General features: G+C 35.0%; 1 protein-coding gene across 1 annotated transcript in view; it reads left to right on the top strand.

The window, feature by feature from the left end:
- Positions 1-24,215, top strand: part of LOC123566019 (protein disulfide-isomerase A3-like) — a 28,817-nt gene extending 4,602 nt beyond the window's left edge. Inside the window, exons 3-13 of the mRNA XM_045359836.2 lie at positions 335-452; positions 5,908-6,015; positions 6,467-6,593; positions 7,270-7,383; positions 12,666-12,788; positions 14,564-14,746; positions 15,011-15,110; positions 17,567-17,692; positions 18,727-18,806; positions 21,802-21,853; positions 22,268-24,215. Coding sequence (XP_045215771.2) covers positions 335-452; positions 5,908-6,015; positions 6,467-6,593; positions 7,270-7,383; positions 12,666-12,788; positions 14,564-14,746; positions 15,011-15,110; positions 17,567-17,692; positions 18,727-18,806; positions 21,802-21,853; positions 22,268-22,381 — 1,245 coding nt within the window. The 3' untranslated portion in view covers positions 22,382-24,215. The remainder of the gene's footprint in view (positions 1-334; positions 453-5,907; positions 6,016-6,466; positions 6,594-7,269; positions 7,384-12,665; positions 12,789-14,563; positions 14,747-15,010; positions 15,111-17,566; positions 17,693-18,726; positions 18,807-21,801; positions 21,854-22,267) is intronic.
- Positions 24,216-24,359: the final 144 nt, after the last annotated feature.

Genomic DNA, 24,359 nt, shown 5'->3' with positions numbered 1-24,359 from the left:
TTATCAGACTTGAGACTTATTTCCTTTATTAAATTTCCTGCAAGATTTTGAAATAGTGAAGATATTGATGTCTCACAACTTATATTTGCATGTTTACTGAATTTTATTTCATATATATATAATTTATTGCAAGTTTAAGGGAACAGGGTTTTAAAGGAGTGGTGATGCACATGGTAAGTTTTTTTGCCACTCAGTCCAGCTGTTGAAGTCTCTAACCCCAGTGGGGTTCTTGACAGGGTCTCCAGATATTATCAGGTTTTCATTTAGTGTTAGGATAAACTTCAGCCTGACAAAGATGTTTTATTTATTTGTTTGTAACTTATTACCATCTCAGGTTGATTGTACTGCCAATACAGAAGTTTGTGGTAAATATGGTGTCAGTGGATATCCAACACTGAAAATATTCAAAAATGGAGAGATGGCAGAAGATTACAACGGTCCGAGAGAAGCAGGTACATGTTACGGGATAGCATGTAGTGTGGTGTTCTTATTTGATTAAAAAATATCTGGTGCTTTAATAGTTGTCTAGTGTGTTGCTTTCATTAACTCTGTAAATGTTGCATTTTGTTTAGTTCTTTTTGCTTCTTAAGGGTGGTGCATTGTTTCATGTGGTGATTGCACGCATGCTTAGATGAATTGTTGCTTAATATGATGTTAGGTTACAAATTATGCTAGATATATGTAGCAGCCCATCTGCTCAGTATGGAGAGTGCAGATCTACAAATGTTCTCAATATATAGATTTGATAATAGACATTGTGTCAGGAGTTTTTCATCCGCTTTTGACTCAGGTTGTGGGTGACGTGTGAAGATCAGGTTTGTTCTGGTACATTGTCCATGAAGACTGGTTCGGTTAACCAATGTTGGCAAAAAGCCGGTCAGTATGAGTATTGACCGGGCCGGCGGTCAATACTGGTTAAAACTGGTCAATACCGGTCAATAATGGTCGATTCAATACTTTGGTCACTCTTGGGTGGTCAATACTGGTTTATTCAACACTTTTACATAATGCACATTAACAGATTAGAACAAGATGTAACAGTAATGTAAAAATTATAAAGCAATCTGAATAATACAAAATATTGTTTGTTAAAAAGTATAGTGGATTGATGGTCAATACTGGTCGATTCAGTTTTGGTCCTTGGCAATGTGTCCTGGTCAGGCTCAGTTCTGGACAATATACTTAGACTGGTCAGTGGTCAATACTAGTTAAATGCTTTTATCACTTTAAAGTATAGCCTTTATTTTGAATTAATTAAAACATTATTACTATAAATTACACTCATTGAAATGGACAGTACTGGTCATTTCAAATTTTGGTCCTACACAGTATCCCTGATCAACACATATTATGGTCAATACTGGTCATTTGAATACTTTGAATTGCATAACTAATTTTTATACGCCCGTTTGAAAAACGGGACGTATTATGGGAACGCCCCTGGCGGGCGGATGGGCGGGCGGGCGGGCGGGCGGCGTCCACAGACCTTGTCCGGAGCATATCTTCTACATGCATGGAGGGATTTTGATGAAACTTGGCACAGTTGTTCACCATCATGAGACGGAGTGTCATGCGCAAGAACCAGGTCCCTAAGTCTAAGGTCAAGGTCACACACTTAGAGGTCAAAGGTCAAATTCAAGAATGACTTTGTCCGGAGCATATCTTCTTCATGTATGGAGGGATTTTGATGAAAGTTGGCACAATTGTTCATCATCATGAGACGGAGTGTCATGCGCAAAAACCAGGTCCCTAAGTCTAAGGTCAAGGTCACACTTAGAGGCCAAATGATACAAGAATGAAAAATTCAAGAATGACTTTGTCCGGAGCATATCTTCTTCATGCATGGAATGATTTTGATGTAGCTTGGCACAGTTGTTCACCATAATGAGAGGGAGTGTCGTGCGCAAGAACCAGGTTCCTAGGTCTAAGGTCAAGGTCACACTTAGAGGTCAAAGGATACAAGAATGAAAACTTTGTCCGGAGCATATCTTCTTCATGCATGAAAGGACTTTGATGTAGCTTGGCAAAATTGTTCACCATCATGAGACGGAGTGTCATGCGCAAGAACCAGGTCCCTAGGGGTAAGGTCAAGGTCACACTTAGAGGTCAAAGGATACAAGAATGAAAACTTTGTCCGGAGCATTTCTTCTTCATGCATTGAGGGATTTTGATACAACTTGGCACAAATGTTCACAGCATGAGACGGAGTGTCATGCGCAAGAACCAGGTCCCTCGGTCTAAGGTCAAGGTCACACTTAAAGGTCAAAGGTCAGATACAAGAATGACTTTGTCTGGAGCATTTCTTCTTCATGCATGTAGGGATTTTGATGCAACTTGGCACAATTGTACACCCATCATGAGACGGAGTGTCATGCACTGGTCCCTTCTTTAAAATTACTTCCCTTTGCTGTTACTATAAATAGCTTATATTGTAACTTTTTCATTACAAGTCGTAGGGAAAAATCGAGACCACTTTTCTGTAGTACAACATGCATGTTACATCCAATTCTGAGGTGTATTTTGAGCTATCTCTACCTGGTAAGGATTTTTGTGTGGACTTGTAATTTTTTTTTTTCGATTTTTTTTTTTTTTTTTTTTTTTTCTCTTTAAAGATTAACTTCCCTTAGTTGTTACTATAAATAACTTACGTTGTAACTTTTTTATAATTGACCGTAGGGAAAAACCAAGACCACTTTTCTGTGGTACAACATTGATATTACTTTCAAATTTTGGGTGTATTTTAAGGTATCTCTACCTGGTAAGGATTTTTTTTGTGGACTTAGAAAAATAAAAGAATTACAATAATTTCTAAAAAAAACAACATTGTAAACAACTAGAAAATTAAAATTCCATTTGCAAATACAGGTGCTAGTGTAAACAAATTTGCTGTGACGGGCGTATATTGTGACATTCTGCACCCTTGTTTTTAGATAAAGTTACCATGTTCAAGCACCTCATTGATACAGTGGGATTATTGATCATGACAGCTAATAAGTGACTAGATAGACAGGCCTGCAACATATAATCTGTTGTATATTGTAACACATGGTGTCAATTAGGCAATGTGACACTTGCTATCAAAACACAATTAAACCACAAAGGGTCCAGTTGTAGGCAGCAATTTTTCATTGAATTAAATACCAGTAAAAATAATTAGATTTATCACTTGTGAATCAAACACTTGACTGCTACAGTTTATGAAATACTTTCTACAAATGAAGTTCAGTTAAATTAGCAATATAATGACCAGTATCAACCAGTGCTGACAAATTGACCACTTCTGACTAATTTGGGAGTATTAATTTGGTTGCTTGAACTAAATATAATGCATGCAAATACCTTCATCAAGCCCCAAATGCTCTTAACAGTCATTATTTAAATTGTTCATAAACTCTGCAAAATATCTTAACAGTCAGTATTGACTAATTGGCCAGTATTGACCAATCGACCAGTATTGACCGGTATTGACCACTTCAGGGAGTATTGACCGGGGCGGTTTTAACCGGTTAAAACCGCTGGTTAAAACCGGGGGCGGTTTTAACCGCCCAACATTGCGGTTAACTGCTCACTGTTATATTAGTGAAATACTGTTGAAGCTGGCACTTAAACGGAAACAAATAAAACATACATGTAGCAGTAGTATACTGTATAGTGCACGAATATGAGGGTTGATGCTTTTGTAAACTTGGTTACTTGTCTATGTTTGCTATGTCATCTTGTCATGAACTTATCAGTTTATGTTGGTCATTAGCGCGTGTATTTAGTTTATCTATGAATTTATATGTTAATGTATTTTATTTTCACATGAATTGAATTGAATTTGATATAAGAATGCTTGATGGTCAGTAATATATGGAAGTATACAGCTTGAACTGAAAAGTAGGCAATAAAAGACCTGTTACTTCATCCATTTGCTCCCAGTTACAGTGGCGTTTTACTTTGTAATATTAATTCTGAGCCTTTAAACTTTGGTTTGTAAACTTAAGAAACCAAACTTATTGCCTTGCACATTTCATTGTACCAAGTGGCTTATCAAATTAGGCAGGCTTTCACTTTGATAATGTGAAGCTGTTTCTTTCTTCTGATTCCAAGTCATATTTGTGTTTTGCTCTGTTCGGTGTTATAATTTATATTGACCAAACCAGGTAAAGTGACATCAAAGAGGGGATTTGTAGGGTTGGCACTGAAACAGAAGTAAACACATGAATAATTAACAATAAAAATCACTACAATGATCAATAATACCTGTCACAGTTATTTTCATTAATTAGTACAGGCACTGATTTTCTGTGGTAGAGATTATAAAAATTAATGGTGGAAACTGTTTTGTATAATAAGATTTGCATTTATTGTTGTAACATATGTCAATAACGGAAACACAGCTGTTGATTTTTGTTTGGTTTTAGAGGTGTGTGAAAACACTACATCTTCAGAAATGGTAATTAAACATACAACCAGTAATACCGCTTTATTACATTTATAGTAAGCTTGTAAAAATAAATGCACATGTTTTCTTCAAAGTAAAGGAATTGAGTGCAAAAGGCAATTGAAGAGTTCACTTGATACATTGTTTTCTTACATTGTTACCTTTAGTTCTCTTACAATATCATGCTGTGTTCTCACTAACCTTCTGTTCTTATTTTAGTGAGTGTCACTGTGTTAAATCTTTTACGTTCAGATTTTCGTGGTCATATTGTACATGTATTATCACAGTTTTATATCACTTTGTGAAATGGTAGTGGTCAGTGTAAGAATATGGGTATTCATTTGTCATTTATTGTTGCATTTTTGTTTGAGCTAATTTATGATTTATACCCCTGGTAACTGGTATGGGTAACTCTTCCAGTAGACTTAGTAACCTTTAGAGGGAGGATAGTGCAAGATTCTTCAGATGCTCCATTTCCAGAAACTTGTTTAGCATGCCAAATGTATAGCACCCATACACAAGATTCTTAATCTGAATGTTAGTTATTTTTAGCTTGACTTTTCTAAGAACAGTCCGAGCTATTTGACTCACCATGGCATCGGCGTCACACCTTGGTTAAAATTTTGCATTCAAGTAGCTATAGCTATTATTTAAAGGCAAGAGAAGCTTATTTTTTTCTTTTTCTAGGTCAATTACCAATCTCACTGGGTCAAGTTCTATAACTCGGACATGTATTTTGGCCAAATTATGCCCCCTTTTGGACTTAGAAAATCCTGGATTAAGTTCTGCATGCAAGTTACTATCTCCAAAACTAAAGCAGATATTGAATTGAAACTTTGCTTTTGTCTTCCGGGTAATAAAACTAGGTGATAGCATGAAGTCTCATAACTCTGACATGTATTTTGGCCAAATTATGCTCCCTTTTGCACTTACAAAATCCTGGTTAAAGTTTTGCATGCAAGTTACTATCTCCAAAACTAATGCCAGATACTGGATAGAAACTCTATAGATATTTTAACATTAAGGATAATATTCCTGCTTCTGGGACAACAGTTTGAATAGTTGAGCATTGGCTGTCTTACAGACAGTTCTTGTTTTTTGGATGAGTGGGGAATCAAACTTACAACCCTTGGTTTTGCAGTCAGACAGACTGTCCGGGACGGTAGACAACTGAGTCCATTCTGTTTCTTTCACAATCAAATGTACCTTGTTGACCATAAGTCTTAAATATATACTTGAGTAATACATAACATTTTTGTATAGCTTTTAGATATTCTTTGTTAATTAGAGTTGAAAATTTTACACATATAAAATTAACTGCCCAGTAAAATCCTCTAAACTAGTAATTTAACAATTTATTTATGATGGCCTCAGGTTAAAGGTAGTAGGTTTTGGCAGTAACTAGTGTGTAAAAATTATCAAAATAAGTTTTGTTTATTTCTGTATACATTAGGGAAGAAATTGACTATTTCTTTATTCAGATGGTATTGTGAAGACCATGAGAGGTAAAGCCGGCCCGGCCTCAAAGGAACTAACGGAAGTGGGACAAGCTGAGAAGTTTTTGGACAGCTCAGAATATGGTGTTGTTGGTGAGTGTACAATTACATAATTTATCAATGCCTTTGCATCAGATTTTTGGCTTTAATGGAAAGAATTTGAGACAGGCATATGCACATGTGAAAGATGAATAATGATTAAAATGGCAGGCACTTTCAAACTGTGTAACACTTTATCTTCATATAAATAGTCATTTACTTCTCACACATCTTGGTTAGATTTAACTATTTGTGACACAATAACTGACAGAGGGTACCATCTTGATATACTATATATAGATTTTGATAAATGCTATTAATGTCTTAACAAAGTAAAGTGCTGTAGGAAGAAAGTGTCAGTCAGTCAGAAGTTTATTGCTAGTTGCATTGCACAGGGGAATTTTGATGACAGTTCTACTGAAATTTTAGGAAAATATTGTAACCAGTGGAAACTTACATAAATTTTATCATACATGTATGTTTAACTGGAGGTTCTATTTTACAGGTTTCTTCAAGAGTGCTGACAGTGACCTTGCCAAGACATTCCAGAAAGTTGCCTCTGCCATGAGTGAAAGCATTAACTTTGCTCACACCTACAGTGGTGACATTAACAAAAAATATGGATATGATGAGTAGGTTTTCCAAGCTAATCTTGTTTTATCTAATCTCTTCTTAACAGTCTACAACAAATCCTAATTGTATTGGACAGCTAAGGAAAAGAGGCACCTCTTGATAACATTTTTCATGCCATTAGGGAAATAGTGGAATATACTTATGATGTTTCATTGCAGATAAATTCCTTACTCATTTGAGAAAACTCTGTGATATAAAGTAATTAAGCTGAAGTATGTTCCATATCACTGAGAAAAATAGTAAAAAAAACTGTTCATTCAAGCAAGAGAGATTTATTAACATAAAGACAATACAAGGCATCTTTGATCGCAGGAATGTGACTTATTTTATTAGTGATTGCATGTCTTCTCTACAGTCATTCTTTGGCCACATCTCCTGAAAAGTGGCCGCTTAAAGCAGGTGGTTGCTTTAACAAGGAATAACTTGGATACATGAATTTTGGCTGCTTAAATGAGGTTTCTTCTTAATGTAGGTAACAGCTAACATGTGTTTAACTGTAGTTTGTACGGGTGAAAACCCAGTAGTGGTTTTGCTGTTTTACTGTACATGACGACTTTGACATCTGTGGCTCCTTAACATATTGATGTTTTCTGAACCTAGACTGTGTTGGTGCGCCGTAAAACCCAAATAAATAAATACATTTCTGAAACAAATTATTGTAACTTTCTTTTACAGTGATATTGTTTTATTCCAACCAAAGAGACTACACAGTAAATTTGAAGAGTCAAAACAGAAATACACTGATGATGCCACAGTATTTAAATTGAAGAGTTGGATAGCCGATCAAAGGTAATTTAGCCTTGTGTAAAAGGACATGCTGTTGGAATAATAATAAATAAAACATGACTTTGTTCCTTAACTTGGCCTGATGTGCTTTTTCTGAAAGCCAGGGTACAGATAATGCGAAATCATTTAATTTTGCGGCACGAAATTTTGTGGGTTTTGACTAAAATGGCTGTTTCTTGAGGACGTAAATTCGTGGATTTTCCATTTTTGGAAAAATAAAATAAAATTCATAATTTCCACAGGAATAGATCTAGTATATCATTTTATTAGCTCGACTATTCATAGAATAGTAGAGCTATTGGACTCGCCCATACGTCGGCGTCCCAATTTGGTTAAGTTTTTGTATGTAAGCTGGTATCTCTGCAACCACTTGTGGGAATGGATTGAAACTTCACACACTTATTCACTGTGATAAAATGACCTACATTGCACAGGTTCCATAACTCTATTATGCTTTTTTACAAAATTATGCCCCTTTTTCGACTTAGAAATTTTTGATTAAGGTTTTCTATGTAAGCTGGTATCTCAGTAACCACTTGTGGGAATGGATTGAAACTTCACACACTTATTTACTGTGATAAACTGACTTACATTGCACAGGTTCCATAACTCTATTTTGCTCTTTTACAAAATTATGCCCCATTTTCGACTTAGAATTTTTTGGTTAAGGTTTTGTATGTAAGCTGGTATCTCAGTACTCACTAATTGGAATGGATTAAACCTTCTCACACTTGTTCACTCTCATGATCTGACATGCACATTTTATTAGCTTGTTTATCCATAGAATAGTAGAGCTATTGGACTCGCCCATGCGTCGGCATCCCAATTTGGTTACGTTTTTGTATGTCCTATAACTTTATTTTGCTTTTTTTCAAAATTATGCCCCTTTTTCAACATAGAAATTTTTGGTTAAGTTTTTGTATGTAAGCTGGTATCTCAGTATCCACTAATAGGAAAGGATTGAAATTGCACACACTTGTTCACTGTCATGATATGACATGCAGTGCAAAGGGTCAATAACTCAACTTCGCATTTTACAAAATTATGCCCCTTTTTCACTTAGGAGTTTTTGGTTAAATTCCTATTATGTAAGCTGGTATCTTAGTACCCACTAATGGGAATGGATTGAAACTTCACACACTTGTCCACTGTCATGAGCTGATAAGCACTATGCAGGTTCCATCACCCTATTTTGCTGTTTTACTAAATTATGTAAGTGTTTTTTTAGCTCACCTGTCACATAGTGACAAGGTGAGCTTTTGTGATCACCCTTCGTCCGTCGTGTGTCCGTGCGTCCGTCCGTCAACAATTCCTTGTCTGCACGATAGTGGTTTCATTTATGATTTTATTTTAACCAAACTTGCACATAACTTGTATCACCATAAGATCTCGGTTCTTTTCTTGAACTGGCCAGATCCCATTATGGGTTCCAGAGTTATGGCCCCTGAAAGGGCCAAAATGAGCTATTTTGACCTTGTCTGCACAATAGCAGCTTTATTTATGATTTGATTTTTACCAAACTGGCACACAACTTGTATCACCATAAGATCTTGGTTTCTTTCTTGAACTGGCCAGATTCCGTTATGGGTTCCAGAGTTATGGCCCCTGAAAGGACCAGAATTAGCTATTTTGCCCTTGTCTGCACAATAGCAGCTTCATTTATGATTTGAATTTAATCAAACTTGCACAAAACTTGTGTCACCATAAGATCTCGGTTCCTTTGTTGAACTGGCTAGATCCCTGAATGGGTTCCGGAGTTGTGGCCCCTGAAAGGGCCAAAATTAGCTATTTTGACCTTGTCTGCACAATAGCAACTTCATTTATGATTTGATTTTAACCAAACTTGCACACAACTTGTATCACCACAAGATCTTGATTCCTTTCTTAAACTGGCCAGATTCCGTCATAGGTTCCAGAGTTATGGCCCCTTAAATGTCCAAAATTGGCTATTTTGGCTTTTGCAGCCATATAGAGACTTCATTTATGATTTTATTTGATACAAACTTCCAAAATATCTTCAACAACAATAAATCTTGGATTCCATGACAAATCAAATCCAATTGTAGTTTCCAGAGTTATTTTATATCTGATTACCTCCCCTGATTGTAGTCAAAATGGATTTATATCAGTAAGTACTTACAGGACTTATTTGAAATTTCGTTATTATCATTAGTTGGACCGAGCTAATCAGGGTAGATAACTATGGATTGATTTTATGTCAAATTACCTCCCTTTATTTCAAATTAAAATGGGTATATCTCCGAAACTAATGAAGATACTGATCTGAAGTTTCATTTATGTCAACAGATTTATTTGGCAGATCCTTCTTTTGTTAACTTACAATAATTTTCTTTTGAATTACTTCCCTTTTACGTTACTATAAATAGCCTATTTTTAGTAACTTTTTTATTTTTGGCTGTAGGGAAAAACCGAGACCACTTTTCTGTGGTACAACATGGATGGTACCTCCAATTTTTAGGTGTATTTTGACATATCTGTACCTTGTAAGAATTTTGTTTTTCTTTTTGGTTAAATTTCTTTCCTTTGTTGTTCCTGTCCTTTGGACTTAGATATTTTTTCTGAGAACCTTCTTGTCCTCAAGTGCAATGATAACAGGTGAGCGATATAGGGCCATCATGGCCCTCTTGTTTGTTGTTACTGTTTTTTTGCAAAATGAATGCGCGTCTGCATCTAAAATTACAAGCTGTTGAACTTACGCATGTGTTATTTCCTGCCGAGAAATATGTAATGTGAATTGGGTAATAATGCATTGGCCGCAAATCTAGCAATTAATTTATAATATTTAATAGTCCCAAAGTAATAATAGTTTACTGCGTATCTGTAAAAATAAAGGCTAGTGTAAAACATTGCAGAGCGGGTCCGGAAAAAATCAGAAAACAGCTGCAGAAACACTACGTCAAACTTCTATATTTAGTATCTACTTTTACTTAATGAGCATGTTAACAAATCATGGATAAATGTCTGAATAAAAGTCTTTTTTTTTTTTTTACGACACATATCATGTTTATCGTTGATGGAGCCTCCATAAACTAAACGAAAGCTGCAGGTCTGTGCTGCCGCATGCACAGATCTACAGATTAGATTGAACGACTATGGTGTCTTTTTTGGCAACATTGAGGATTGTAGCATACAATTTACATTATCGTGGACACAATTTGTTCGTTGGGACTTAATTTCGTGGTTAAGCTGAACCACGAAATCCACAAAAATTAATCCCCCACGAATATTAATGATTTCACAGTAACATGTTCAGTCCCAGCAAAGTAAAATCAGTGTTTATTCAATGTGTAGTTAATTTACTACTTTTTTATACCCCAGTCACACATACAGTGCGGATAGCTACCTCTAGCCACGGATAGAAACGTAGTAACCCGTATCGATCTGTACCATAAGCCCTACCTCAAAGTAGTAATCCGTATCAATCCATACCAACACTTGGTCAAAACGTATTCAAGACTTATCACAAACTTGCAAGTTCCTACAATTTTTGAACATGCACAAAAGTTTGAGCGATCTGTAGCCATTTGAGCGATCCGTAGCCATTTGAGCGTGACTTTTGTCCAACTTGGTTGAAACTTATTTATCCGTAGTTAAACGTACTAAAACATAGTTATCACTACTGAAACGTACCTTGCCGTAGTTATTATCCGAGGCTGCCCGTACTTAAGCGTAGTTCATCTCGGTCGTCCACGCGCTGGGCAAATTGCTAGGTGCAGGAAAACGTAGTGCAGCGTAGTAAGCTGTACCTACCCGTACTTATTCGCATCCTTTATTGGTTTTTTTTTTTGCTCCCTGTTTCTCACCATTTCTCCCGTACTAAGACGTACTGCTCCATACTTATCCGTGTCCCCACCACAGACCAATCCCATCCCATCCGCACCGTACCAAAATGCACGGACATATCTGTATGTGTGACTGTAGCTTAAGGGGATAGGTCTGGCACTGGGTTGGTTGGGAGGTCTTTTTCCTGAACACATGCAAAACTTATTATAAGTTGTTCCTTTTTTACTTTTTTGAAGTTAAATGATGTCTGATAGAACAATACAAGCAGAAATGAAATAAAAATATCACAGTTCTCAATAAACATGCCAATATTTGTTCAGTAGGAAATCATTCAATTAAGCTGGAATACATTTCATGGTTTTGGCTAAAGCGTCTAATGCAGTCTGTTTACTTGGGGTTTAAATTTGTTAATTTGACAGTGTTTCAAGACAAAATATATTTTAATTTTCTCTTTTTGGTTGGAATTTAATTTTGTGGATTAACAACACCACAAAAAGATAAAAAAAATGAATGATTTCACCGTATCTGGGATTTTTTTAAGGTGAAGAGAAAATGTGTAGTTTCAATGGCTCGGAACAGGAACCGTTATTGGAAATGTCCAAAGCAGGAAAAAAACAATGTTTGAATAAAAAATTCAGTCATATTTTTTCAGTTTCAAGATGGTTCTTAATTTTTATTACTTTAAAGAACATGTCATTTTTTGCAGATAAAACATAGAAAGGGTGTCAGAAATTCTTGGTATTTGCTTAGCGCAAAGTGCTCAAGGTGAGCTATTGTGATGGCCTTGTGTCTTCTTGGGTTGTCAACAGTTTGACTGTTGACACTCGTCAAGATGGAAACTGGGTTATTTGAGTTAAAAACTAGGGCACTTGGTCAAATCATGAAAAAATTAATCTAAGGGCCGCATTTTCTCATTTATCTTCAGAATGTTAATCTCTATTATATCTGTGTCAAGTTTGAAACTAGACTATCTAGGTCAGAAACTTAAACACTAGTTCAGATCATAGAAAGACATTGTTAAAACTGAAAGGACTCTATTTTCTACCTGAACTTCCTTAAGACTTGGTCAGAATGTTACATTGGTTAAACATCTAGGAGAAATTAACTAGGACATTAGGCCAAATCATAGAAACAACATGGTTAAAACTGTAGAGGCCTGTTTTTGAACTTCATCATCATAAGCCTGTGTCAGAATGTTTTTCTGTATGAAATCTGGGTCAAGTTCAAAGGTAGGGAACATGAGGTCATATCATCAAAAAAGTTGGTAATTCAACTATTGATATGCATAAACATGGTCAAAATGTTTGTTTGTATGAAATTTAGGCCAAATTAGATACAAAGTAACATGGAGTGAGACCTAGGTCAGGTGAGCAATATATGGCCCTTAGTGCTATCCTGTTTAAACCTTCTGCTGTATTGACAGTGCAGTATGTGAAATGTTATGTTGCTTACCTTTCAGATGAATTTGTTTTGTTTTTCAGTCTTGGGTTATGTGCACACAGAACATCCGACAATGCTGATAAATTGAAGAAACCATTGATTGTAGCTTACTATGATGTAGATTATACCAAAAATGTGAAAGGAACCAACTACTGGAGAAACAGGTATACAGCACAGATTTTTTGCTGTTTTAAGCTTTTTTATAACAGATCATTGGGGGCCTCTGTGGCTAAGTGGTTGTGGCCACTGACCTTGAATCACTTGTCTCTCAGTGATTAGGGTTTGAAATTTCATTTCTGGTAAGGAATCTATTGGAAGGTTTAGTGGTTCTATCAGGCATATTGTGGCAGAATTCCAGGTCTGAATAAATGTAGTTTTTTGAAGCACAAAATATGTTTAATACACGTTTTGGAAAAATGGATGTATTATGTGATGGCGCATGCGTCTGTCCATCTGTCTGTGTCTGGAGCATAACTTTGATAACAATTCAATGTATTGACATTAAACCTTACATATGGGTACTTGGCTATGAGATGATTTGCAAAACACATGAACCAGGTCAGTAGGTAAAGTGTTAAGGTCACAAGTAGAGCTCAAAGATCATTTTTCCTTTGTTTTTGTATCTCGAGCACAACTTCAAAATTATTCAAGTTAATGACTTTAAACTTGGAATATAGGTGGATGGTGATGAAAATATTTAGGAGTGCAACAGTCCACATTACTCCTCCCCAGCCCCCATATTACATCCAAACTCTGACACACCAAAAAAAAATTCTTAAAGTTTAACTTCCTCCTTCCTAATCTAGAGTTTTAGTCATACATTTCCCCACTCTGTGGTCTTGTTTTTCACTCAGAACATATGAAGTTGAAAATGTAATTTATAATTTAAAGTGAATATTTTTTAACATGAGTAGTAGAAAAGTGTGTATGTGTGGAAGGGGTAGGGGAGGAAAATTCCTTTTAGAGATAAAACTTTTTGAGTGAAAGGTTTAATCCATGATTCAACATTATGGTCAGAAACATGGGTTTTATAAGTAATGTAAATTTTTATGTATTACTGAAATTGTTAAAACATAAACATAAAGGCTACTAGAATGAAGATATTCATTTCAATTTTAAGATTTATTTATACAGTAAAAATTCATTTCTGCTTTATTAGCAATCTTGTATGTCGGATATAAAAGAAAAGGTCCAGCCTTTTGCTGATGTCTGTTTCTGTTGCCCAGTGGACAATATGCAACTTTATATGGTTATCATTGCCATTGCTTAATACTCCTCTGTGGCCCAGTGGTTAACTGTTAGGTCGCTGACTTCAAGTCACTTGCCCGTCACCGATGTAGGTTCAAGCCTCACTCGGGGCGTTGAATTCATCATGTGAGGAAGCCATCCAGCTGGCTTACAGAAGGTCGATGGTTCTGCTCAGGTGCCCGCTCCAGATAAAATAATGCACATAGGTGCATCTGGGGTCTTCCATAGTTGCCATATGACCTATAAGGCATAAAAAAAAATTGTTTGTTTCTGGTATCCCGACCTACCCTAATTTTTTGGCCCGACCCTAGATGTTTTTATGGCCTTGGAGAATTTTTTTTTTCAACTTTTTAATAAAAAGTTGCAAAACTGCACTTTTTATGCTTTAAACGTGTCCAGTGATGTTAGAAATCAACTTACTGATGCTCTGAAGGCATTACCCTCTTATTTACATTTATTTTTTGACACAAAAATAATTTCCAAAAAGTCTCCCTTAATAAAAAATAATTTCAAAAAAAAAAATTTTCCGACCTACCTACCCCAACTTTTTTGAGCATGTTACTGGAAACAAAGAATTTTTTTTTTAGACCTAATTGTGTCAGTGCGATGTTAAACCCAACAAAACAAATAAAGACTCCTTTAAGTAAACAAAAGATATGAAATATAATAATTGAACATGTGACATTTGCAGGGTGATGAAAGTTGGCAAGAAGTTGAAGGATGCAGGAAAAAGTGTATACTTCGCTATCAGCAGCAAAGATGATTTCAGTCATGAGCTCAATGAATTTGGAATTACATCACCAAGTGATGATAAACCAACAGTAGCTGCCCGGGATAGCAAAGATCAGAAATTCATAATGACTGACGAGTTCAGGTAAGTACAACCTTCCTAGCTTAGTTTTGATAGCGAAGAGTATTTGGCTCCAGATTAGAATTGTTTTTATAGACATGGCAGTTTAATTTCAAAGTTTGGTACATATTTTATGTATAATCGCTTTTAATAGTAAAAATATGAAATTAAACCAGCTACAACAAAGTCTTGACCTGAGTTAGATTTAATTATTCATTAATTGGAAACAAGCTGTTTGTGGTTACATCTATTTATGTTTATATGTTATTAATATTACTATTATTTCAGTATGGACAATTTGGAAAAGTTTGCAAATGAATTATTAGATGGAAAATTAGAGCCATACCTTAAATCTGAACCAGTTCCAACACAAGATCAGCCAGTTAAGGTAAGCTTTGTGAATTTTGTTCTCTAAGAAAAATCTTGTACTGGCCTTGTCTCATTCAGAAGTCCTTTTCTTGCAAACAGAAGTGGCAGATGACTCTCATGCAACTAATGATAATTGAGAATTCGTGCATGGGTTATGTGCCCTTTATGTAAAATTCAGTAAACAAATACCTGGTACCTTGATTGCTGTTTTTAGCTCGACTTTTCGAAGAATAGGGGAGCTATCCTACTCGCGTCGTCGTTAGCGTGAGCGTCACACAAATGTTAAAGTTTGCGTACCACCCCAAATATTTTTAAAGTCCATTGAGATATTGCTTTCATATTTTACGTACTTGTTTACCATCATGACCCCAGTCTGTAAAAAGGAGGAGGCAACTCTATCAAGCTTTTTGACTGAATTATGGCCCCTTTTTCACTTAGAATAAATGTTAAAGTTTGCGTGCCACCCCAAATATTTTCAAAGTCCATTGAGATATTGCTTTCATATTTTGCATACTTGTTTTTTTATCATGACTCCAGTCTGTAAAAAGGAGGAGGCAACTCTATCAAGCATTTTGACTGAATTATGGCCCCTTTTCGACTTAGAATAAATGTTAAAGTTTGCGTACCACCCCAAATATTTTCAAAGTCCATTGAGATATTGCTTTCATATTTTGCATAATTGTTTACCATCATGACCTCAGTCTGTAAAAAAGAGGAGGCAACTCTATAAAGCATTTTGTCTGAATTATGGCCCCTTTTCGACTTAGAATAAATATTGAAGTTTGCATACCACCCCAAATATTTTCAAAGTCCATTGAGATATTGCTTTCATATTTTGCATACTTGTTTACCATCACGACCCCAGTTTGTAAAAAGGAGGAGGCAACTCTATCAAGCATTTTGACTGAATTATGGCCCCTTTTCGACTTAGAATAAATGTTAAAAGTTTGCGTACCACCCCAAATATTTTCAACGTCCATTGAGATATTGCTTTCATATTTTGCATACTTGTTTACCATCATGACCCCAGGCTGTAAAAAGGAAGAGGCAACTCTATCAAGCATTTTGACTGAATTATGGCCCCTTTTCAACTTAGAATATGCTTATTGTAATGTTAAAGTTTTACTCATAGCTTATATTATAATATCAAGAACTGAGAATAGTCGAGCGCGCTGTCCACTGACAGCTCTTGTTGTAAGTTAGAATAAATTTCTCAGTTTAAAATAAGTATTTATAGAACAAACTTAACATCACTCTACAAATGATAAAACTAAACTGGGACTTTGTTGTTCTGTGTATTTGAAACACTGGGATATCAGTTCTGTTTGTGGACATCAATTTTCCATACTTTGTCTTCATACACTACTATCAGACAGGGTTCAGCAAAGAAAGTATTTTGTTTAGTTCTGTTTGCTCTATAATTATACAATTTGTGTAATACAGTTTACTTTTTTGAGAGGAAATTTTTGAAATTATGAAAACCAGTCAAAATTCCAGATGCTATGAATTATATAGAGTTTTCTATTTTTGCCACAGGATTTTTCTCAGTACTTTGATTGCAGACTCTTTTAGTTGACTCAAGTGGCAGAGAACATCGTGGTCCCTGAAAGCTTTATGCTTACATGAGTATTTCACCAGCTCTCAAAACTGCCTCTTTGAAAAACAAGTACTGGTTTCATATGAGAAGGTGTGGTCATGACCCCAGTGGGGCTCATACCCACGCACCCTGATTTGAGCATCTGACCCCTTTTTCATTAGACCGCTGCTTTGTCATCACTATAACAGAATACAATATATCTTAAGTGAATTTGATTGATATGGAGTAGTTGTCAATAACTGGATAGGAAGTGTTAGTACTGGAGCTGGGTGAGTTATCTGACAGCTGTCACATGACAACAACTTTGTTGAGAAAAATGGGCTAAAGATATCAAATAAGCAAAGGCCTTTTTTTACCCCTTCGATTATGGCTTTTCAGTTTCTTTATGATTAGTTAATCAGGGTTTCCACTTACCTTGAAAAGTCCAGGAAAAATGATTTTTTTTTTCAAGGTCAGTGAATTGTCAGGGAAATCTTGATAATGGTCAGTGAAAAATGAAATTTTGGAAAAGTCAGGGAAATATGAAATTCTGGGTCGATGTTTAAAATGTTCAGTGGCTATGACAGTCTTCAAGCAGTATTTATAAATATTTTCAGTCACATTTTGGTGTAATTGTGTATAAACATAATTTATATGTGTTTGAATCAATTTCATTTTTATGTTAACTTGGGAATTTTGAAGACTGAAAGGCTTTGCAACCCAAAATAAATATAAAAGGGTGGACTTGACGGCTGTAGGGGAGGAGGAGGCCGAAAAAATATGGTGGTATTGGTCAGTGAAATGTATGGTTTAGTCGGGGAATTTCATTCTCTCAACTAAGTGGCAACCCTGTTAATGGTGTCATGATTTAACAAAATCCTATCTTAATACACTTGCAGGTTCTAGTTGGAAAGAATTTCCAGGACATTGTGACAGATGATAAAGATGTTTTGATCGAATTTTATGCACCATGGTGTGGACATTGTAAACAGTTGGAACCTAAATATACTGAACTCGCTGAGAAGGTAATATTTGCTCCTTTGTTTATCACATGACTTATCTATAGTTGGTTAAAGAGAAGGTAATATTTGCTCCTTTGTTTATCACATGACTTATCTATAGTTGGTTGAAGAGAAGGTAATATTTGCTCCTTTGTTTATCACATGACTTATCTATAGTTGGTTAAAGAGAAGGTAATATTTGCTCCTTGTTTATCACATGACTTATCTATAGTTGGTTAAAGAGAAGGTAATATTTGCTCATTTGTTTATCACATGACTCGTCTATAGTTTGTTTAAGAGTAGAAAGGAATGAGCAGGTTGAAGTATGTCAAACTGCAATGCTGTCAGTTACGATTTTAATGACAGAAATGTTTTAGGTGGGAAATCAGCATTTTGTTTATGATGATGTTAAAAAAAGTATGTGTCAAATTTGATAGTTTGAGCCCATAAAATTATACTGCATAACATCGTGTTTTCTAGAAATTCTACAAACCATACTGTAAAGAAACCAAAATTCTAGAAATTGAGTACTTTTACAATTTATAGTTGCACTGCAAAATTGGGAACTATAGAGAAATAGAAACTTTATTGTACAGCAGTGTAAGGTCAGACTGCAAAAATGAAAGATTATATGAAAATGTTTATATGGTAATGTCAATGAACTTAACCCTTACCCTGCTAAATTTCTGTAATGAACTTGTCCATCTTTCAGTTTGGACAGTACCATTAACTTTTAAAGGGGTGCAAACCAAAAAGATACTGACTGAATGGCGAACAGTGTAGATCATGATCAGACTGCACAGATGTGCAGGCTGATCATGATCAGCATTGGTCGCAAAGACAGAATCAATGTGTCCAGCCTGTTAAAGGTTACTAGTAATACGGAGTAATAGGATTGATAACAGATGTTCACCAGACATTGTGGAGATTAACATGGTCCTAATTTAAAGGAATGTAGTTGTTCAGTAGTGTAGATTCTTTAGAATACAAATACCAGACTGTCTTATGAAATAATTGTACAAGAACTGTAAGTTAGATACATTTCTTACTTGTTGCAGCTTGCTGATGAGCCCGAGTTGGTTATTGCAAAGATGGACGCTACAGCTAATGATGTTCCTCCTCCATATGAAGTACAGGGGTATGTATTATTCTTCACGGAAAAAAAAAATGTCATAAAGAAAATAAATATGTCAGTGAATATTTTTTTTTAGCTCACCTGTCACAAAGTGACAAGGTGAGCTTTTGTGATCGCGCGTCGTCCGTGCGTGCGTGCGTCCGTAAACTTTTGCTTGTGACCACTCTAGAGGTCACATTTTTCATGGGATCTTTATGAAAGTTGGTCAGAATGTTCACCTTGATGATATCTAGGTCAAGTTCGAAACTGGGTCACGTGCCATCAAAAACTAGGTCAGTAGGTCTAAAAATAGAAAAACCTTGTGACCTCTCTAGAGGCCATATATTTCACAAGATCTTCATGAAAATTGATCAGAATGTTCACCTTGATGATATCTAGATCAAGTTCGAAACTGGGTCACGTGGGGTCAAAAACTAGGTCAGTAGGTCTAAAAATAGAAAAACCTTGTGACCTCTCTAGAGGCCATATTTTTCATGAGATCTTCATGAATATTGGTCAGAATGTTCACCTTGATAATATCTAGGTCAAGTTCGAAACTGGGTCACATAGGGTCAAAAACTAGGTCATTAGGTCTAAAAATAGAAAAATATTGTGATCTCTCTAGAGGCCATATTTCTCAATGGATCTTCATGAAAATTGGTCAGAATGTTCAGCTTGATGATATCTAGGTCAAGTTCGAAACTGGGTCACGTGGGGTCAAAAACTAGGTCAGTAGATCTAAAAATAGAAAAACCTTGTGACCTCTCTAGAGGCCATATTTTTCATGAGATCTTCATGAATATTGGTCAGAATGTTCACCTTGATGATATCTAGGTCAAGTTCGATACTAAGTCATGTGGGATCAAAAACTAGGTCAGTAGGTCTAAAAATAGAAAAACCTTGTAACCTCTCTAGAGGCCATATTTCTCAATGGATCTTTATGAAAATTGGTCAGAATGTTCACCTTGATGATATCTAGGTCAAGATCGAAACTGGGTCACGTGCGGTCAAAAACTAGGTCAGTAGGTCTAAAAATAGAAAAACCTTGTGACCTCTCTAGAGGCCATATTTTTCAATGGATTTTCATGAATATTGGTCAGAATGTTTACCTTGATGATATCTAGATCAAGTTCGAAACTTAGTCACGTAGGGTTAAAAACTAGGTCAGTAGATCTAAAAATAGAAAAACCTTGTGACCTCTCTAGAGGCCATATTTTTCATGAGTTCTTAATGAATATTGGTCAGAATGTTCACCTTGATGATATCTAGGTCAGGTTCGTAACTGGGTCATGTGCGGTCAAAAACTAGGTCAGTAGGTCGAAAAATAGAAAAACCTTGTGACCTCTCTAGAGGCCATATTTTTCACGAGATCTTCATGAAAATTGGTGAGAATGTTCACCTTGATGATATCTAGGTCAAGTTTAAAAGTGGGTCACATGCCTTCAAAAACTAGATCATTAGGTCAAATAATAGAAAAACCTTGTGACCTCTCTAGAGGCCATATTTTTCAATGGATCTTCATGAAAATTGGTCAGAATTTTTTATCTTGATGATATCTAGGTCACATGTGCTCAAAAACTAGGTCACTATGTCAAATAATAGAAATAACGACGTCATACTCAGTTCAACACTGGGTCATGTGGGGATAGGTGAGCGATTCAGGACCATCATGGTCCTCTTGTTTACAAAATTCTTTCATTATCAAATGTAGTTTTTGTATCATATAAAATTGATAATCATTTTAGTCAGATTTTAAACCTTAAAAGAGTAGTTTCAAAAAAAGAAATAGCACTGAGTAAATATAGTCTCGTACTTTCTTTACACGCTGTATTATATAAACCAAAATGTTCAAAACAAGTAAGAAAAGGTTGCTGTGGTTGAAAAAATAAATTTGGCCTCTTCTAGCATCATCAGTCCATGGTCTGTTTCATCGAGACCTGTTTTTCTTCAGTGTCTTATTATTTTTGTCTGCCTCACATTCATATTTAGGTAGAGTGGGTTTGGGTATAAATAAAAAAACAATAAAAAAACTTGATTTATTCAAAATACAGCAGCATTTTGTAATTTTGACGAAATGTATGTTTTGTAACATTTTCATCACTGAGACTACATTTTTAAGGTGCACAGTAATTCTGAAAATATAAAGATCATATCTTTTAAAAAAAAAAACTTTAAGGCAATGGTCTACTAAGTATAAAATTCCAATGGAAAACTCACTTTGGGGAGGGAAGTAGACACCTAGTTAGAAAGTCGCCATATTCATAATTTTAACATGTCCAAAACATTGTGGAATGATACTTATTTCACTTGGGTATTGATTACATTTTACTCGGACTTTATCATAGACTCCCTGTGTAAAATCTCAAACTTTTAACTAAAATAAAGCTATTAAATCGATATGATATTTCAATGAAACTTCAAAGTTTTGTCGTTTGTAGCATCATCTGGGACATGAGCAGTGAAAAATCTTAATTTGATTTCTAAAATGCTGTGATATTTGTTTCTAAAGTCACTATATGTTCATTGTAAATATACTTTGTTATACCCAAGTGGAAACTGGCAGGTACTTGAAAATGCAGCTCTCTGATTGGTCAGTTAGAACCCCTAATGTACTGTGATGTCATGATAAAGTTATGAATAATGTCGTGTAACAATCAATTATGGCTTAAGCTAGACGACTTATTTTTACTCTAACCACGCCTTATCTGAGTGATTTTAAGACCATGCTATATGGAAATTAAACTTTCATTTTAAATTGAAAAAAAAACAACAGATGATGTTCAGTTTGGAGAAAAGGCATGCCCTGTTATTTGGTTGCAGTGATTGAAAAAGGGGCAATATGGAAAATATGAAGGCCATTTCAATTTATTTCGTACATCAGAAATTGTTTGTGCTATATAACAAAAACTAATTCCTGTAGGGGACGTTGATTGTTCAGCAGTTATGCCTGTAAAGAATTATAATAAGTTTGACTAAGATATTCTAGATGGTTTACTATATTTTGATATTTTTATTTCAGATTTCCAACAATTTATTTCAAACCAAAGGGATCAACACCTAAAAAATACCAGGTACATTTTTCTCAGAAATAACACAACCTATTGAATTTGAATCAATGTATATAATTATTTTTAGCTTGAAACCATAATTGAATTTACTGAAGGACAAAGTTAAGAATCAAAGCTACATGTACATCAATATGAGTGTAACCATCTAAACAGGATAAGTAAGAATTAAGTTACTATTCAAAAAACGGTTGTCACACTTGCTTACAGAAGTATTATTTTCTCAACACATGATGGACGTTATAGGTTCAGACATTGGGGACGCAACCATTTCCTTTCCAGGAGAACTTAACATTGGTTTTTCTGAGGAAATTGAGTGATTTAAATCTGCTTGAGGTCTTTACATTCTGTTTATTATGTTATTATATAATATACCAGAGAAAAATACATCATTTAATGCCCTTTTTCTTCTCTGTACAGGGAGGTAGAGAGGTAACAGACTTTGTGAAATATTTGGCCAAAGAAGCCAAGGTAGAATTAAAGGGATACAACAGAGATGGCAAGAAGAAGAAGTCCAAGAAAACAGAGTTGTAAAAGATAATTATGTTAGAAATGAAAGACGAATGGCGTGAATTGTGTGTGTATTTTATGAAGTGTACATCAGGGCAGCACACTTTCTTTATCATTGATTTCATTTCTCTGCTTAGTGATGCCAATCCATAACCTGCCGTTCATATATATAAGACATTTGGTAGATGTATGCCGCCACATTTGATGTGATGAAAGACATTGTACATTGTATTAGGAAGAGTTGTTAATCAGACCCCTGTTCTGCCCTGATGTATACTTGATTTAAGTGCAGAAAGTCCCAGGATTCCTGTAGATTCATTTGATTTGTGATAGCCATTCTAATCATGTTTTCAATACAAAGTTGATATTCAACATTTTTACATAAAAGATTCTAGAGGGATAGTGATTTCGATCAGTTGTAGAAAGTTTATCCAGTATGTAAAACGACTATGCTGCAGAACCAATCGATGGATACATAATTATTGCTTACATATCATGGAAAAGAATTGAGAACTTACTGTAGTTGTTTTTATTAGGAAAAATAAGTCTACTGTAAGTAGGAAATCTTTCAAACTAAAGCGAATAAATTTTACCATGTAAAGAGCTGTAACTGATTGGTGAAAGAACATTGTGTACAATATTGTAGCTGAATCTTAAAAAAATTGTGCGATATAGTTTAGCGAGGTGCTGGTATGTACAATGTATTGCTCATGGATTTTGAAGGGTCTTGTTTTCAACGACAGATTTTTTTCACAGTTATTCTGTATTTATTCCTTCATAATACATTAGGAAGGAAACAGTTTACTTTGTATGAGATGTAAGAAAGTAATTACCGTGTATATTATTATGGTATATGGATTAGGAAAAATAGTCTAGTTGGAATTGAGCTAATATTAAGTATTATTGAACTTTGCTTTTTCTTTAGATTAAAGTGCTTACTAAATACCTGTGCACTATTTTTTATATTGCATGTGGATCATGTCCAAGTTAAAAAAAACAAACTTTGAAAACAGAGGTACCATATTGTACCTTTGCATAAGAATGAGTAAACATCATTGTATAGTTATTCTAAAGTGCTTTGATCACTGAGTGCAGTACAGGTCTCATACAGCATTTGTTTTGTTTGTTACTGTATACATTGGTAATGTATTTATGTTGAAAGTATTTGTAAGATTGTGATAAACATACATATGTATGAGAGAAGTCCTTAAAGTTAAAAGAAAAACTCGTAAAATGTTTTCACTAGACTGCCTGCCTAGATGATTGTTTCAAAAGTTGATGAATGCTTACTTTTACGTTGAACCTATGATAGGGTGTATCATTAAAGAGTGCATAAGTGTCTGCAAATTGTTAGTCAGTGAAAGCCCTGTCACCAGTTGACTCGAAAATATTGCTGAATAGTAAGAAATTGAGTATTGTAATGTACCGGAAATTAGAACATATTTGCGTTTTAACTGGGAAAAGTCAGGGATGAAAATAAGACCTAGAATTTACAGCATATTTTGCCTTATTTCAGTATAATAGTGAAGTTAATGTATGTTAGCTCCAGACTTCACTAGTAGTCAAAATAATTTGTTATCCTGGATTGGTTTTAGCATATTTATTTTGTTGCTATCATTTCATTAAACACCATATGATATATAAATATGTGTAAAGACTTTATACTATTTAGTGCCTGCCATTGTTTAATTGTCTAGTTGTTTTTCTTGAAACTTTATGGACCATACTCTTGCTAATATTACTAACATTTTGAATGAAGATTTAAATGTACTGAGAGGGTATACATGTTGTACATGTGATGTTGAAGAAATCATGTTATAAAAGATAACATTAATGAAATAAATATTATTATATGAAACTTGTGTTCTGCATAGTTGCCTTTTCTACAGTGGTAAGAAGTTCAAGACCCACTGTTAAAGTCATTTTTCTAAACCCTGATAAAGATATTACAGAAGAAACGTGCTCAAGCCCCACTTGGCTCGTAACCTCTGGCAGCAGACTG

The sequence above is a fragment of the Mercenaria mercenaria genome, chromosome 8, assembly GCF_021730395.1.
Source record: "Mercenaria mercenaria strain notata chromosome 8, MADL_Memer_1, whole genome shotgun sequence".
Classification (NCBI taxonomy): Eukaryota; Metazoa; Mollusca; class Bivalvia; order Venerida; family Veneridae; genus Mercenaria; species Mercenaria mercenaria.
This window is presented reverse-complemented; position numbering and strand designations above follow the sequence as displayed.